We start from the raw sequence: 17,714 nt of genomic DNA, 5'->3' as shown, positions 1-17,714 counted from the left end.
AAGGTAGAGTAGGTAACAGAACAAAGATCCTTTTGAATAAAAGAATGTTAGCTATTTCTTTTTAAACAGAAAGGTCTTAACTTCCAGATGTCCTTCTATTTATTGAAATGATAAAGTAGACACTATTTCTGTAAAAAAATAAAAGCCTAGTCAATGCTAACATTGGGCATTCACAAATTGTAGGTCTAGGAACAGTTCTCACTTTTCAAGGTAAGTGATAGTGCATTTCACTTAAAACATTAACAAGTCCACTATATACATAATCCTTTCGTTTCCCAAATCAAGGCAATATGAAAAGATTTTATATTTCTTAAGGCAGCTAAACGGTTTCAAGCACCTGAGGTTCCCTGAGTTCAGGGAAGTGAAATTCTATTATCAGCTCTCCTCTCATTGATGTGTTTCACGAGGGGAAAACCTCTGGGCCTGTGTCCCAGGACAACTGGAGCACCACCACAGCAGGCCTTGGGCAGGGCCACACAGCTCACCCCGGGAACACACACACACACACACACAGCGCTGTCACGCGTTCCCAGACACATTAGGACAAGGTCCTGGGCAGTCACTTCCTCTCTGTGTGTCTGGCACTATGGGTGATGTTAATGAAAGGGACGGCCTTGCAAAAATAACAGGAAAATACCTAACCCTACAATTTCCCCAGTAAAAGTTAAAGATCAATCCTATGCACTCTCTCACAAACAGGTACCCTGCAGGAGTTCTGTTTTGCACAACTTCTAGAAAGAGCTGAATGGACAGAAAAGAGATGTAAATCTCTCTCCTTCAAAATTGTTTTTTTTAGAATCTGCTTTTACAGAGTTCCTGAGTAAACAGCAAGAGAACAAGCTCCAAGCCTCAACCATCTCTTGAGGACACAGTCATATCTCCTGTGATAATCCCTTCTCCAAGGAAAGGCAGGAAACCAAGTCTTGGACTTTAACATCCTTGTAGTTTTTGTTATCTACCTGCTGCTGCTTTTGTTATCAACTGACAGCCATCACTATTTTTTTTTCTTCTTTTTTCCCCTTAAAATCAGCGAACTACTTGGCCTTGCTGCGGGTAAGGGATGCCATGCCATCTCCCTGCTCTCTTCCCCCTGCCTTCTCTCTGTCTCTCTTCTAAGAAGGATAAAATAAATTTTACTTTTATATCTTAATCTCTGCCCGAGAAATCTTTCTTCTCCAGCGCTGTGAGCACCTACTAGCCTTTCCTACCCTAACAGTTACAAAGGAGATCTGGTGCTCAGGGGCCTCTTATTAGGATACACTAGACATAGCTTTTGCCAAAACTTTCAGAATTAAGTTGAATACTATTGATGATACTTGTCTAATATATAAGGTGACAAAGCAATTAAAGTGAGGTAAAATTCCTTTCTGACAATCCCATCAGGTTTACCTTTCAGAGCTATCACCTTAGAGGCTGGATTCATAATGGCACCCTCTGCAGAGATGGGCCGTCTGATTGGTGCCATTGGGTCACTCATGTCAATGATCACTACCTGTGTCTGCTCACCAACCTTCTCTCGGACACATATGAACTTGTCAGATTCCATGGTCAGTGTGCTGAATCCAATGTTGGCTGGATTAATTCCAAGGTTTTGGAGCTAAAGAGAAAAGAAGCATTTGATTAAATTAAGTTTTCCCCCTAAAATGAATTAGCTGTAGCCATTAGCAAAGTCTAATAGAAACAGGAGGAAAAGGTAAACAAAAGTTTAGAAATAAGTTAACATTAGGTAAACATCCGAGGCCAATGCTGGCTTGCCTTTCTACAGCTTCAACAGATCCAGCCCACAGACCAACAGAAGCCTGTGAGTCAGCTCTCAAGGGGCTACAACGGGGGTGATGAGACTTGTGCAATAAATAAGGATAACAGCAGGGAGTGTGAAAGGTGACACAAGTGATACAGACAGGAAGAGAAGAGTTGGGGAAGCCCACAGGAGAACACCACCAGAGAAGGTGTCACAATAAGCCCATCACTGAGAAGAGCTTCAGCGGCAAAGAGGTCTTGCAGAGGGGAAGGCAGGGAGAGGGAGGGACAGGGAGAAAACCCAGAAACTGGTTTCTCCAAATGGCAAACAAGAACAAAGAACTAGCCATCAGTTTTTGCTTAAACACTTTCCTAGATATCATCAAGTCTGTCTAAATCTGATTTAAATGAATTTCTAAGTCAGTGTGAATATTTCTTGGTGAGTCTGAGGTTACTAAAAAAGCAGGTTTAGCACATCTTCCAAAGTAGATGGATTGTTTCTACTTGCATAAACTGAAACTAGGTGCCTTTCTCAAAGGCCACCTTAAACACAGTGCCTGGACTGAATAAAGTCCTGTTAATGGGATTTGGCATTCACAAATTTTAGGTCTAGAAACAGTTTTCACTTTTCAAGATAAGTGATAGTGCATATGTGAAATACACTTACTGAGCATGTGTTCTCCCAGGGTTTCACAAAACCCTGAGAAAACACGTGCTCAAGAAATGTATAACATTAGCCGCGTGTGGTGGTGCGCATCTGTAGTCCCAGCTACTCGGGAAGCTGAGGCAGTAGGATCGCTTGAGCCCGGGAGTTTGAGGTTGCTGTGAGCTAGGCTGATGCCATTGCACTCTAGCCCAGGTGACAGAATGAGACTCTGTCTTAAAAAAAAAAAAAAAAAAAGTACACTACCTCTATAAAGAACCACGCTTATTTCTATAAATTCCCCTACCCCAACCTATCTACAGGTGCCTTTATTTTTATTTTTTATCCCCCAAAATAATTTGGGCTGAAATTAAGTCAAAAGGAAAACTCACTACTGAAGGAATACCCACCCAGCAACAGCCCTTTCAACCTTGAATTAATATTATTTACAGTAACTGTCCCGACGATCAAGAGGTAAAAACAATCAGCTGCAAAGACCTCTTCTTCAAAGAAGTCACAGGCTGTACGTGACCTTGACAGAAAGTAAGTTTCGGGTAGAGAACACGGCATTCCCGTCCTTTGGGAGCAGCCCGCGTTCTACTGCTCTTTCAGTTACGCTGAAGGGCTATCTTCAGTCGCTCCTCTGAAGAACATACTTTCTCACGGTTGGAAGAGTACACACCAGATCTGCCACTGGTTATCTCCAGAGCATGGGGGCCTTTCTCTTTTCACTGCTTGTATGTTTATGTTGTTTGAACACACACATATGTTACTCTTGTAAGTTGTGAGAAGACACACAGAATATCCTTTCTAATTGATTCATCTACTTACTAACAGCTCAACGTTTTGATCAAGATTAAGGGAGGACTAGGAAGTTATTGTCTAATGCGTACAGAGTTTCAGTTGGGAAGACAAGAAGCTCTGGAAATACAGTGGTGATGGCGGCTCAACAATGTGAATGTACTCAACGACTTTGTACCCTTAAAAATGATTAAAATGGGCCAGGCACGGTGGCTCACGCCTGTAATCCTAGCACTCTGGGAGGCCGAGGCGGGTGGATCGCTCAAGGGCAGGAGTTCGAGACCAGCCTGAGCGAGACCCCGTCTCTACGAAAAATAGAAAGAAATTATCTGGCCAACTAAAAATATATATAGAAAAAAATTAGCTGGGCATGGCGCGTGCCTGTAGTCCCAGCTATTCGGGAGGCTGAGGTAGTAGGATCGCTTGAGCCCAGGACTTTGAGGTTGCTGTGAGCTAGGCTGACGCCATGGCACTCACTCTAGCCAGGGCAACAAAGCGAGACTCTGTCTCAAAAAAAAAAAAAACAAAGATTAAAATGGCAAATTTTATGTTATGTATATTTTACCACAATAAAAAAAAAGAAAAGGGAAAATTTAAAAATGAATTATATGCTGGCTGCTATTAGGCTGGGCTAAAGACCAAAATCAATCACACACAATCAAGAACACATTCAACTATAGGGCATTTTTAAACACACTGAGGCTTTTATAACAGGGGTCTCAATTTGTTAAAAATACCCTGCCTGTTTGTTATTCCAACATCCCTTTTTCCACCATGAAGAATATCCAGGCCGGATGTGATGGCACACGCCTATAATCCTAGCACTCTGGGAGGCCTAGGTGGGAGGATAGCTTGAGGTCAGGAGTTTGAGACCAGCCTGAGCAAGAGCAAGACCCCGTCTCTACTAAAAATAGAAAAAATTATCTGGGCGTGGTGGTGCACACCTGTAGTTCCGGCTACTCGGGAGGCTGAGACAGGAGGATTGCCTGAGGTTGCTGTGAGCTAGGCTGATGCCACAGCACTCTAGCTGGAGCGACAGAGCAAGAAGACTCTGTCTCAAAAAAAAAAATCCATACATTGATATATCACATATTTTGTGATATCGATGCCCTAGATATGATATTTAAAACAGGATAGTGGGATTCTAGAATCTTATTGCATTTGAGCCCCCCCCCCCCCCATTCTACAATATTATCTATCAGATGATTTACGAGCCCTTTGAAAAGAAAAACATGGGCCAGGCGCAGTGGCTCATTCCTGTAATCCTAGCACTCTGGAAGGCTGAGGCAAGAGGATTGCTTGAGGCCAAGAGTTTGAGACCAGCCTGAGCAAGAGAGAGACCCCATCTCTACCAAAAAAAGAAAAAAATTAGCCAGGTGTGGTGGTGCTGGCATATAGTCCCAGCTACCCCTGAGGCTGAGGCAGGAGGATAGCTTGAGCCCAGGAGTTTGAAGTTGCAGTAAGTTAGGTTGACACCACTGCATTCTAGCCAGGACAACAGAGTGAGAGACTGTCTAAAAAAAAAAAAAGAAAGAAAAACATAAATATCTGCAGTCAATATGGCCTTACTAAGAAGAAGTCATGCCAAACCTACCACGTTTTCTTGAAGCCAAGCAACTGTGGTAGAATAAATCATTTCAGCAAAGTATCTGCTTTAGCTCTGGGAGGTAGCCGAAGTAACTTCCACGGGCAGGAAATCCCCATCCCAAGCCTTTTACCGATGGCACAGAAGAGCTTTGACTTGTATTCATTATTCACATTTACTTATCTCTTGTTTCTTCTCTGAGTCAGTCAAATCCAGTCTCTTCATTTTGAATCCATCAAAACAACTAGCACATAAAAGCCCAAACAACCTATGAAACAAAAGACTCTTGGAATGAGACAGAGGAGGGTGAGTACGTAAGCAGGCTCACAGCTGAGTCGTACCCCAAGAGAGCTGGCCGTGTGGAACACTGCCTTTCTGGTGCCAGGCCCCGGGGCTCTGACATCCATCAGCTGCTAGTCAATATTTGGAACAATTACTGTAGTCATAGACGATGATTTTATTATCTGCTAAGGGTCTGCTTTGACATTGTCAATATACTAGGGTAACAATCAGAATCTTACCAGATTTGAAAGGACTATGAAATAAAAAACATAAATGTATACAAACACAAATAAAATACTACATTTGTGCTAAATATCTAAAAATAAGATCACAGCTATCCTCAGAAAGCAGCTCTAAGACATAAAATGTCAACCAAATACAATGTGTAGACCTTTGGATGCTGATTCAATCAAACCAAATGTACAAACATTTGAAACAAACAGGGAAATTTAACACTGAGAAGGTAGTGGATGACACTGAGAAATCACTGACAATTTAGGTGTGATGCTGTACGAGTACCAGTTAAAAAATAAAAAGTTCTTAGTGTCCATCGATGGATGAATGCATAAACAGAACAAGGTATATACATATAACAGGATTATTCAACCTTAAAAAGAGAGGAAATTCTGACACATGCTACAACATGGATGCACCTTGAAGTCATGCTAAGTGAACTACACCAGTTACAAAAAAGGCAAATACTGTATGATTCCATTTTTTGAGGTACCTAGAGTTGTCAAATTCATAGAGACAGAAAGTAGAATGGAGGTTACCAGAGCCTGGGGGAGGGGAGAGTCACTGATGACTGTGAATGCAGTGCCGGTTTTGCAGGGTGCAGAGCTCTGAAGATGGACAGTGGTGATGGCTGTACGACAATATGAACGTACTTAGTTATCGCTGAACTGTACACTTAAAGATGGTTTAAAAGGTAAATTTTGTTATGTATAACTCTCTTTTGGAGATACATCCTGAAGTACTTAAGAATAAAATACGATGTTTGGAATTAGCCTCAAAATAATTTGGTAGTGAATGCGGACATAAATAAAACAAGACTGGCCACATATTGGAAAGCAGCGGTTCAGCTTCTCCAGGCTTTAGCAGAATGGGCGTGGATGCTCCCTAAATAGCACTGCACACTGAAGTGGGCCTAGGTTTTCTGTCATTTTGTTCTTAGTTGAGGATCAATGTTGAGTTAAATATGGTGACATTCTGATTTCAACTCCAAATATCATGAAGAATTTATAACCCTGAAGAATTTGTATCCAATCTCTTGAGCATAGTAAGTTCTTAAATATTAGTGGCTGAGTCAAGTTCCTTACCTCAGAGTATATATACACATTTACGGCATTTGAAAAAGGTAAAAGTACCTCACAAACATAAAACTGTTTTAACATCTGAGAACAGCGGATCCAAACATAAGATAGAGACTATTAGAACCAGAAGAAACTAAGGCAGTTCTCAACCAGGATTAGTATCTTCAGGATTGGAAACGAACAGGGGTAGTTTTTTATTTTTATTTATTTATTTATTTGAGATAGAGTCGCACTTTCTTTTTTTTTTTTTTTTGAGACAGAGTCTCGCTTTGTTGCCCAGGCTAGAGTGAGTGCCGTGGTGTCAGCCTAGCTCACAGCGACCTCAAACTCCTGGGCTTAAGCAATCCTCCTGCCTCAGCCTCCCAAGTAGCTGGGACTACAGGCATGCGCCACCATGCCCGGCTGATTTTTTCTATATAGATTTTTAGTTGGCCAGATAATTTCTTTCTATTTTTAGTAGAGATGGGGTCTTGCTCTTGCTCAGGTTGGTCTCAAACTCCTGACCTCGAGCAATCCACCTGCCTCGGCCTCCCAGAGTGCTAGGATTACAGGCGTGAGCCACCGCGCCCGGCCAGAGTCACACTTTGTTGCCCGGGCTAGAGTGCCATGGCGTCAGCCTAGCTCACAGCAACCTCAAACTCCTGGGCTCAAGTGATCCTCCTGCTTCAGCCTCCTGAGTAGATGGGACTACAGGCATGCGCCACCATGCCCGGCTAATTTTTTTCTATGTTTTTAGTTGTCTGGGTGATTTCTTTCTACTTTTTAGTAGAGACGGGGTCTTGTTCTTGCTCAGGCTGGTTTTGAACTCCTGGCCTCAAGTGATCCTCCCGCCTCGGCCTCCCAGAGTGCTAGGATTACAGGCGTGAGCCACTGCGCCCGGCTCACTTCAGTTCTTAAAACCTGCAATTACGTGAAAATTCAAATCTGACACTGGGGAAAACATAAAAAGAAATGACTCATCTGACAGTCCTGTGGGGCTTGGTGACAGAAGTCTGACTGGGAGGGCTGCAACTGTTTACACAGGACTGTTGGTGAAAACATCAACAGCCCATAACAAAGACGCCAGAATGTTCACGTTGCGCTGAACACACCACATTTCCACTGGCCTCTGGGGAGGCCAGTCTCCTTCCCAGTCTCATCCATTGCCTTATCCTTGTGCCTAGCACAGGGATGTTAAATAAATAATAAATAAGTTTATGTGTTTCAGGGCACTCAGATTTAGTTCATCTGCACTTTAAGAAAATATACTTTGCATTTCAAACTTACCCACAAGCTTTTCCTAAAGAGGGAGCTTTGTAAATTGGGGTCTATGAACAATGATGACACTGCCTTTTCCAGAATTGACATTCTAAGAGGAGGTTAGTTCAGAAGTTTATTGAACTTCTCTCAAATTACACCACTGCAGGTTTTCTGTATTTTAAAACCAATGCATAAGATTCTATATTTATCCCTGTTAAATGTCAACTAGTTGGATTCCAGCCTGTCAAGATCTGTTTGGATTCTAATTTTGTCACTGAACTTTGCTATCCGGCTTTGTGGCATCCTTCTTGACCAGCCAAGAGTGGAGGTGACCTGCCTGGCATGGGGCACTGGCAGGCCCCAGAAGAGAACAGAGAAAACAGGAGAGGAGGGGCTGAAGGCAACAGACTTGGTGCAGAAGCAAAGGAAGGAAAACTGAGGCTGCACAGGGAGAGCAGAGAACTACGCAGAGGAGAGGGCAACAGGGTGCAGCAACGACTGCCCAGGGTGTGTTGATAAAACAATACGGTGAACATATGCTGTGATCTGTGTGTGATCTTAGGGAGGATCTTCAACTTAACAGTTATAAAAGCAAACGGCAGGAGAATATAGTAGGATTCTTTTAATCATTTCCAGAAAGATACAGTGGTTTCCTTGATAGTGGCATTCTCTCAGGAAAGGAACCCAGAGGTTGAACAGAAAGGCTTTAATTGCTATTTCTACTTTCTGTTTGGGGTTCTTCTTCCCATGTACCTGCATTGCTTTAAAACTGGTTCCACACAGACTTCACCTGTGCTATAGAATGCTAAAATACCTGAATGGAGAGGAACCTTGGCTAAGATCCTCCTAGGACTTGATAATTTTTTTAATCCAATAAACTCAAAAAGTACTGGCAATTTTGTGTAGTTTAGGGATTCTGAATGTTTAAATACATTCTATAGTGACAATTTGTTTTTTCAAAGAGGACCCACTCACATTCCTTTACTGTTTGGTGACTCACGATGCCGCCATGGTGGGCATTCTCACCAGGCGCCCCCTTGCCAGGCAGATGGTCACTCTCCTCACTTTGCAAATAAGAAAGGCAGACGGTAAGTGACTGGCCACCATGAATTTCCAACACCAGGTGCAGCAGTCCTCCCACAGGCAAAATTTAACAGCCTACACAATACCTTAAAAAAAGTTTTACATGGGCATACGATAATTTAGGACACAATGAGCCAAATGTTGTTTGTCTTAGTATATTAAAATCCACTTCATAAAATGCGAGGGCTTCATAATGGCAACATAAACCCAACATGGACTGAGCTATGAGGACAGTGTCCCCTTTCAGAGTGACACCCCAGAAGCCTCTCCAGACAGATACAGGTGTGCATGGAGAACTGTTTTCAGTTCAAGCTCAATGTACATCTTCATAGTTCTGCCCTCCTCCCTCACAGGTAAAAGACTTTAAATATCAACTTCTTTCCTTAATTATTAAAAATGACTAACATTTAGAAGATTGGTTCAACCAGGCTGCCTGTGAGACTCAGCTGGGAAGAAATATCAAAGCTCCAATCCCACCTCTCAGAGCAGAGGTGTTTCCTTAAGGCTCCAGGCCATTCTCACATGCGGCCTGGGTCGAGAGGGGTCGAGAAGCATTAAGACCTTGGTCATCTCTCTGCTACAACTTACATAGCTCACAGACACTACACCTATTTAGAACATCAACTCAAGAGATACTTTTAGGACACACATTTATGTTTTCTGTGTATTGAGCTGGGCTACATTTCACAGCTTACAAACTTGCAGCTGCTTTTTCATATCGCCCAGAGAAAATTATTTAGGGCTCAACAGAATTTCTATGCCACCAAATCGTTCAGCCATTCCTCTTCTGAATCAGGGTGTCCTAAGTTCTCAGCCCTCCAGCTTTTTCCACTCTCAGATATGACAAACAGCAACAACCTTCCAACTCCGATATTTATTAATAAATATGAGAAAAAAAGTTCACAAAGTACCTCCCTGAGGTCACAATCTAGCAGGGAAAATGAAGTACAACTCCTTGTGATGAGGGCTAATACATGGGTAACCCCAAAGCCCCAGGGACACAGAGGAAGGTCTCCTAACTGACAAATCAGGGAGAGCTTCCAGAGAGCGTCATTTAAGCAGATACCAGAGGCTCAGTAAGAGTCAGTAATAAGAGAGAAGAGGGGAAGATGCGGTCTGGGAAGGACGAGAAGGGGGAGGTGGGGAGTGGCTGGGGAGTTCAGCAGGTTACGCTGGGCAGGGCTTGAAAGGGCACTTGGGAGTCAGCGTTTTCATCTCAGAGGCAACAAGCAACCACTCCCTGAAGGCCTTTAGGCAGATGTGCATCCTTGGAGAAGATCGCCTTGCCTGTGTGCTGGAGAGTGGACTGCAGGAGGGCAACGCTGGAGGGAGATGGACAGAGCTAGCATGACCATCAAGGTGGCGAAGGATGGCACAGTCCAGGGCAGTGGCAGTCATGACAAGTTGCAGAATGATGCCAAAAATATTATGAACAGGAGGAAGAGACAACAGGATGGGGAGAATATATGGCTGTCTCCTAGGTTCCTGGCTGGAGATTACAGAAGATACACATTTGGAGAGAAAGGGGACCCCATTCTGAACATGACGTGTTTGAGGAACCTGTCAACCATCCAGTGCCTTCTCCAGCAGGCAGATGTCATAATCGCAGCAACAGCTAATGAGGACATAAGTGCTTTATAGCAGTCCCCGTTATCTGTGGTTTTGCTTTCTGTGGCTTATTACATGCAGTCCGAAAATATTAAATGGAAAATTCCAGAAATAAATAATTCATAAGTTTTAAATTGTGTGCTATCCTGAGTAGCATGAAGAAACCTTGCTCTGTGTGGCCCAGGTGGGAATCCTCCCTTTATCCTGCGTATCCACATGGTACATGCCAGCTGCCCCGTTAGTCACCTAGCAGCCATCTGCATGACCAAATTGACTGCTGCAGTATCTTAGTGCTTGCGTTCAAGTCACCTTATTTCACTTGATAGTGGCTCCAAAGTCCAATAGTAGTGATGCTGGTGTACTGTTACAATTGCCCTATTTTATTATTAGTTATTGTGTTAATCTCTTACTGTGCCTAATTCATAAATTAAGCTTTATTATATGTATGAGGTATAGGAAAAAACAGTGTGTATAGGGTTCAGTACCATCTGTGATTTTGGGCATCTGCTGGAGGTCTTAGAACACATTATGCACCAGTGTGAAACATTATGTCCAGTGCTTCACATTTATTAACTCAAAATCTCAAAACTATTCCATGAGATAAAAACTATGCCTTTTATCCCTATTTTATACATGAAGACACAGAGACACAAAAAGGTTGTAGACACTGCCCAAAACCACACAGCCAGTCAGTGCCTGAGTCCTGATTCAGTGCCTTCAGTTTGGCCTTGGTGGGCTCTTAACCAGGGCTTGCTACTAACTTTCACTCATAGCACTGAGGTTTGGCAAAAACACACAGGTGGCTTGGGAACACTGAGCACACGGCAATATACAAGAAGCCGCTGAAGAGAACACAGAATGAACAAACACGGGACTCAAGACAGACCCCACGCTCATGCACAAGAGCCTGCAGGGCAATGGGTGTGGGCAGAGAAGCAGGAGAGCCAAGGGAGATGGTGGGACCACAAAAAACATCAGAGAAAAGACCCTCAGGAGGCAGGACAGTACAGTGTCAAACGCAGCTCGGCAGTCATGAAAGGTCTGTGGGATACAGGGGCTTCATTTCATTTTTCATGGCAAGGGTTGGCCAGCTATAGCCTGTTTTTGTATGGCCCAAACTAGCAATGGTTTTTGTGTTTTTATAAGGTTAGAAAAAAAGGGAAGAGGTCGGGCACGGTGGCTCACCCCTGTAATCCTAGTACTCTGGGAGGCCAAGGTGGGAGGATCGCTTGAGCTCAGGAGTTCAAGATCAGCCTAAGCAAGAGTGAGACCCCCATCTCTACTAAAAATAGAAAAATTAGCCAGGTGCAGTGGCATGTGCTTGTAGTCCTAGCTACTGGGGAGGCTGAGGCAGGAGGATCGCTTGAGTCCAGGAGTTTGAGGTTGCTGTGCGCTATGATGATGCCACGGCACTCTAGTCAGGGCAACAGAGCGAGACTGTCTCAAAAAAAAAAAAAAAAAACTTGACAGAGACAGGAGGTGGTCTTCAAAACCTAACATACATACTATCCAACCCTTTACAAAAAAGCCTGCAGGATGATTTACGACTTTGGCAGTAACAGATTCACGGGAACGCCGGGGACAAAAACTAGACTTCAAGTTACTGAGGAACATAAAGGAGTAATGGAGAGATAAGGCAGTTCCTTCATGATGTCTGGCTGCAAAGGAAGAGCTTCAAGGGAAGGAAGATGTTTGTTGTACAGATGGAAGAGATGTGAGCATTGTCAGATGCAGACAGGAGGAAGCCACTGGGAGGGAATGGACAAAAATACAGGAAAGAGAAGCTGTTACTGAGCAAGGCCCCTGTTAGAGTGGAGAAGGATACAGGATCTAGAACACAGACAAAGGTAAGGACACCACTTTTGAGGTAACAGGAAGGCAGGAAAGGGTGGTTACAGACAAGCTTGTAAGTCTGCAAGCATGAAGGTGAGGAACATCCCAATTTATGGCTTCTGTTTTCTCTAAACCATCCGCTGGCAGCAAGGTGGGAGTAGCAGATCAGGGATTTAAGGACCAGAAGGAAGTTTTGAAATGTCTACAGCAAAGGCAGAGTGTGCTGACTACACAGAAACACAGAAGGCGGAGCAGCCTCAGACACCCAGTTAGTGTTGGAGACCACAAACCACAGAGTTTCATTCATACAGCCGGTATGCCACAAGCATTTCCCAGATAACAGAACACCTCTCCAAGACATTATAAACTCTGATGGACGTTTAAAATGCTGTATTGCTTCTCTGCCTTTTGAAACGAGCATTGTTTAGATAGTGGTTAAACACAGGCACCAGTCAGAGACCTGGGTTAGAACCCACACTCTGTCACTTAACGGCTGTGCAATTTTATTTGAATTAATTAATGTCAGTTATCTATAGTATAAAATGGGATATCACTACCTGCCTCAGTTATGAGGGTTAATTAAACGAGATTTATAAAACACAATAGTCGGCCAGGCGCGGTGGCTCATGCCTGTAATCCTAGCACTCTGGGAGCCGAGGCGGGTGGATTGCTTGAGCTCAGAAGTTCGAGACCAGCCTGAGCAAGAGTGAGACCCCGTCTCTAGTAAAAATAGAAAGAAATTATCTGACCAACTAAAATATATATATAGAAAAAATTGGCCAGGCATGGTGGCGCATGCCTGTAGTCCCAGCTACTCGGGAGGCTGAAGCAGTAGGATCATTTAAGCCCCGGAGTTTGAGGTTGCTGTGAGCTAGGCTGACGCCACGGCACTCACTCTAGCCTGGGCAACAAAGCGAGACTCTATCTCAAAACAAACAAACAAACAAAAAAAACCCCCACAATAGTCTAGTGAGTGGCAAGAGAAATGACTCATAAATGGTAACTACATTATATTATTAGCAGCAGCAGTATTTTGCTACCTCACATTACTGGCACTGGCACAGCTTAGTGGCAGGATGGAGTCAGAGAGCAAACGGATATTCAGGACACTTCCATCTCGGCTATATTACTAACCAAGTGACCCGGGCAGCACACTCAAGGTATCCAAAGTTTCCCACCTGTAGAATGAAAGGATTTAACTGGTCACTACAATACTTCCCAGATCAGGAGGCTGGAGGCAGGAAGGAAGATCGCTGGAGTCCAGGAGTTGGAGGCTGCACGCCAGCCTGGGCAACGGAGTGAGACCCTGTCTCTTGAAAAACAAAACCAAAAACACTCCCAAGGCTTTTCTCAGTCGTCTACATGTGGCTATCCAGTTTTCCCAGCATCATTTATTGAATAGGGACTCTTGTCCCCAGAGTATGTTTTTGTCTATTTTGTCAAAGATTAGATGGTTATATGAGGATGGTTTTATACTTGGGTTTTCTGTTCTGTTCCACTGGTCTGTGTCCCTGCCCTTGTGCCAATACCAAGCAGTTTTAAGCACCACAGCTTTGTAGTATAGTTTGAAGTCTGGCAAATCAATACCTCCCATTTTGTTTTTATTGCTTAAGATTGCTTTTGCTATACGGGGTCTTCTCTGATTCCATACAAAGTGTATAATTATTTTTTCTAAATCTGTGAAAAATGATGTTGGTAATTTAATAGGAATTGCATTGAATCTATAGATTACTTTGGGTAGTATAGACATTTTAACGATGTTAATTCTTCCAATCCATGAGCATGGTATGGATTTCCACTTATTTACGTGTTCTGCAATTTCCTTCCTTAGCGTTTCATAGTTCTCTTTATAGAGGTCCTTTATATATTCCTAGATATTTTATTTTCTTTGTTGCTATTTTGAAAGGTATTGAGTCCTTAATTTGGTTCTCTGATTGAATGGTATTGGCATATATGAATGCCTCTGATTTGTGTGTATTGACTTTGTAACCTGAGACAGTACTGAATTCGTTAATTAATTCCAGGAGTCTCTTGGTTGAGTCCTTGGGGTTTTCCAGATACAACATCATGTCATCAGCGAAGAGTGAGAGTTTGATCTCTTCTGTCCCTATTTGGACACCTTTGATTCTGCTCTCTTGTCTGATAGCTCTCGCAAGGACTTCCAATACTATGTTGAAAAGTAATGGGGACAGTGGGCAGCCTTGTCTAGTTCCAGTTCTGAGTGGGAATGCTTTCAATTTTTCCTCGTTCAGTATGATGTTGGCTGTGGGTTTGTCATATATGGCTTGTATTATTTTTAGGTAGGTCCCATTTATGCCTATGTTGTTAAGTGTTTTTATCATAAAAGGATGTTGAATTTTGTCAAATGCTTTTTCTGCATCTATTGAGAGGATCATATGGTCTTTATTTTTGCTTCTATTTACGTGGTTAATTACATTTATAGATTTTCGTATGTTGAACCACCCCTGCATCTCTGGGATGAAGCCTACTTGGTCGTGATGAATTATTTTTTTAATCAGCAATTGGATACGATTTGCTAGGATTTTATTGAGAATTTTTGCATCTACGTTCATGAGAGAAATTGGTCTGTAGTTTTCTTTTTTTGTTGCATCCTTTCCTGGTTTTGGTATCAATGTTATATTGGCTTGGTAGAATGTGTTGGGGAGAATTCCATCCTTCTCAATATTGAAGAATAGTTTATGTAGGATGGGCACCAGTTCATCTTTGCGTGTATGGTAAAATTCAGGTGTGAACCCATCTGGACCAGGGCTTTTCTTTTTGGGAAGGTTTTTTATTGCTGTTTCAATTTCAGTTCTTGATATTGGTCTATTCAGGAATTCTATTTCTTCCTGATTGAGCTTGGGAAGACTGAAACAGGACCCACAGATTTCACCTCTCACAAAAATCAAATCACGGTGGATAACAGATTTAAACCTTAAATGGTAAACAATTAGAATTCTAGAAGAAAATGTAGGAAAGACTCTTACAGACATTGGTCTAGGCAAAGAATTTATGAAGAAAACCCCTAAGGCAATCGCAGCAACAACAAAAATAAACGAATGGGACCTGATTAAATTAAAAAGCTTCTGCACAGCCAAAGAAACAGTCATGAAAATAAACAGAGAGCCTACAGAATGGGAAAAAATTTTCGCATACTACATATCAGATAAAAGACTGATAACAAGAATCTATTTAGAACTCAGGAAAATCAGCAAGAAAAAATCAAACAATCCTATCAAAAAATGGGCAAAGGACATGAATAGAAATTTTTCAAAAGAAGACATAACAATGGCCAAAAAACGTATCAAAAAATGCTCAACATCCCTAATCATCAGGGAAATGCAAATCAAAACCACAATGAGATACCACTTAACTCCGGTGAGAATGGCCTTTATCAAAAAATCCCAAAACAACACATGTTGGCGTGGATGCCGAGAGACAGGAACACTCATACACTGCTGGTGGGAATGCAAACTAGTGCAACCCCTATGGAAAGCAATATGGAGATACCCTAAACAGATTCAAGTAGACCTACCATTTGATCCAGCAATCCCATTATTGGGCATATACCCAGAAGAACAAAAGTCATTCTTTAACAAAGACACCCGTACCCGAATGTTTATAGCAGCACAATTCACAATCGCAAAGATGTGGAAACAACCCAAGTGCCCATCAACCCACGAATGGATTAGTAAACTGTGGTATATGTATACCATGGAGTACTACTCAGCTATAAGAAATAACGATGATACGACATCTCTTTGGTTCTCCTGGAGAGAGCTGGAACCCATTATACTAAGTGAAGTATCCCAAGAATGGAAAAACAAGCATCACGTGTACTCACCAGAAAACTGGTTTCCCTGATCATCACCTAAATGTACATCGGGGAAGGATACCAATTGGATATCAGACTGGGATGGGGGGTAGGGGGAGGGGATGGGTGTATGCCTACATGACGAGTGCGTTGCACACCCTCTGGGGAATGGTCATGCTTGAAGGTGCAGACCCGGGGAGGCGGGGGCGGGGAGGGGATGGAGGTATGACTACATGAGGAGTGCCAGGCGCACTGTCTGGAGAATGAGAACAGGCGCGCTTGGGACTCTGACTCGGGGGGATGGGTGGGACATGGAGAATGTATATGACCTAAACTTATGTACCCCCATGATGAGCTGAAATAAAAAAAAAAAAAACCAAAAAAAAAAAAAAACCAAGGCTTTTCTCATTTGGATACAGGGCTATGGATGCTCTCTACGGTGAAAATAGGGCCTTTCAATCAACCACGTTCCCTGCAGGACAGCTCTGCAGTCACCAGGACTTGACAGCTCTTACTCACTGAGTGAACATAAGTTATCTAACATCTTTAAGCCTCCATTTACTCATCTAGAAACCAGTAAACAAATCGTAACTGACGGGATTGTAAGGATGTCACACAAAGCTCGTAGCCAGGAGCCCTTAGCTCTCACTCCCCCGGCCGCACCTGCCCAGGCCTGCCCCAGGTGACACCTGAGAACCGGCTTTCCGGACGACACGCGAGCGAGGGTCCCGAACCTCGTTCAGACACAGGTGGCCAGTCCTTGTCTTTCCGAACCACAAATACATTTAGGAGAACAAACGGGGGCTTCATTAAAAAGGCAAACTTTGGGGGTGTTACTGCACGGAAAAGCCCTGGTTAAAACATCCCGAGACTAATTTCCCTCTTGGGTGACACACGTTCGCGGACCTCCCCGTCCCAGTCACCCTGGGGCTAGGGCACACCCCAGGCACAAACTCGGGTGCGGGGACCGCAGGAAGCAAACGGGGAAGCTCAGGCTTCGACACGGACCGCGGGTCGCGGGCGCCAGCAACAGCGCCCGCCCGCGGTCGGGGGTCGGAGATCGGGGGTCAGGGCTGCCGGCCGGGAGGGTCGGGGGTTGGGGCGCGGGGCATGCGCCGGCGGCCGCTCAGGCGGGGGCGCGGCTGACAGGACGGAGCGCGCGGCGCGACCCCCAGGGCCCGCCCCGCTTGGGCGCCGGAGCTCGGCCCACCTGGAAGTGCTCCTGGCAGCGGATGGGGAGGATCTGCGCCATGGCGGGCGCGGGGCCCCGGCGGCCACGGCTACCACAGCTACGGCAGCGGCTCCCGGGCGCCGGCGGGCCGGAGGCGGACGCGCAGGCGCACTGCTCCACGACCCCGGCAGCCGCCGCGAGCTTCCAGCGCGGGATCCCTCCGCCTGCCCCGGAGGGTCCGCGAAAAGTAGTCCCGTGCGCAGCCGCGCGTCTGCGTGGCGCTCGGCTGGTGGCCCCGGCGGGTGAGTGCGGGAAGGTGGGCGGGGCCCTGGGTGTCTCGGGCAAGTGGACGGGGCGGGGGGCCGCCTCCCGGGAGCCCAGGGCGGGCGTGTGCTGGCCGGGGCCGGGGCAGGGGGCCGGGGCAGGGGCTGTGGGCCCGGGTAGGGGCTGGGGGCCGGGGCAGGGGCTGTGGGCCGGGGCCGGGGCCGGGGCAGGGGCTGTGGGCCCGGGTAGGGGCCGGGGCCGGGGCAGGGGGCTGGGGCAGGGGCCGGGGCGGGGCAGGGGCAGGGGCTGTGGGCCCGGGTAGGGGCTGGGGGCCGGGG

The 17,714-nt window shown here is 44.9% G+C and overlaps 1 protein-coding gene across 7 annotated transcripts in view; it reads right to left on the bottom strand.

Moving 5' to 3' along the window:
- The window catches only part of CLTCL1 (clathrin heavy chain like 1), a 110,339-nt gene extending 93,045 nt beyond the window's left edge, over positions 1-17,294 (bottom strand). For 3 of the 7 annotated variants that reach the window (XM_045535186.1, XM_045535187.1, XM_045535193.1), the window contains exons 1-2: positions 17,152-17,294; positions 1,390-1,597 (exon numbers count right to left, since the gene is read on the bottom strand). In XM_045535186.1, coding sequence (XP_045391142.1) covers positions 1,390-1,597; positions 17,152-17,193 — 250 coding nt within the window. In that variant the 5' untranslated portion in view covers positions 17,194-17,294. Of the gene's footprint in view, positions 1-1,389; positions 1,598-17,151 lie in introns of those variants that run through there. The other 4 variants (XM_045535189.1, XM_045535190.1, XM_045535191.1 and 1 more) reach the window with 4 other exon arrangements.
- Positions 17,295-17,714: the final 420 nt, after the last annotated feature.

The sequence above is a fragment of the Lemur catta genome, chromosome 21 (genome assembly GCF_020740605.2).
Source record: "Lemur catta isolate mLemCat1 chromosome 21, mLemCat1.pri, whole genome shotgun sequence".
In the NCBI taxonomy this organism is placed as follows: Eukaryota; Metazoa; Chordata; class Mammalia; order Primates; family Lemuridae; genus Lemur; species Lemur catta.
Note: the sequence above shows the minus strand (reverse complement) of the source record. Positions and strands in the feature narration are given on the sequence as shown.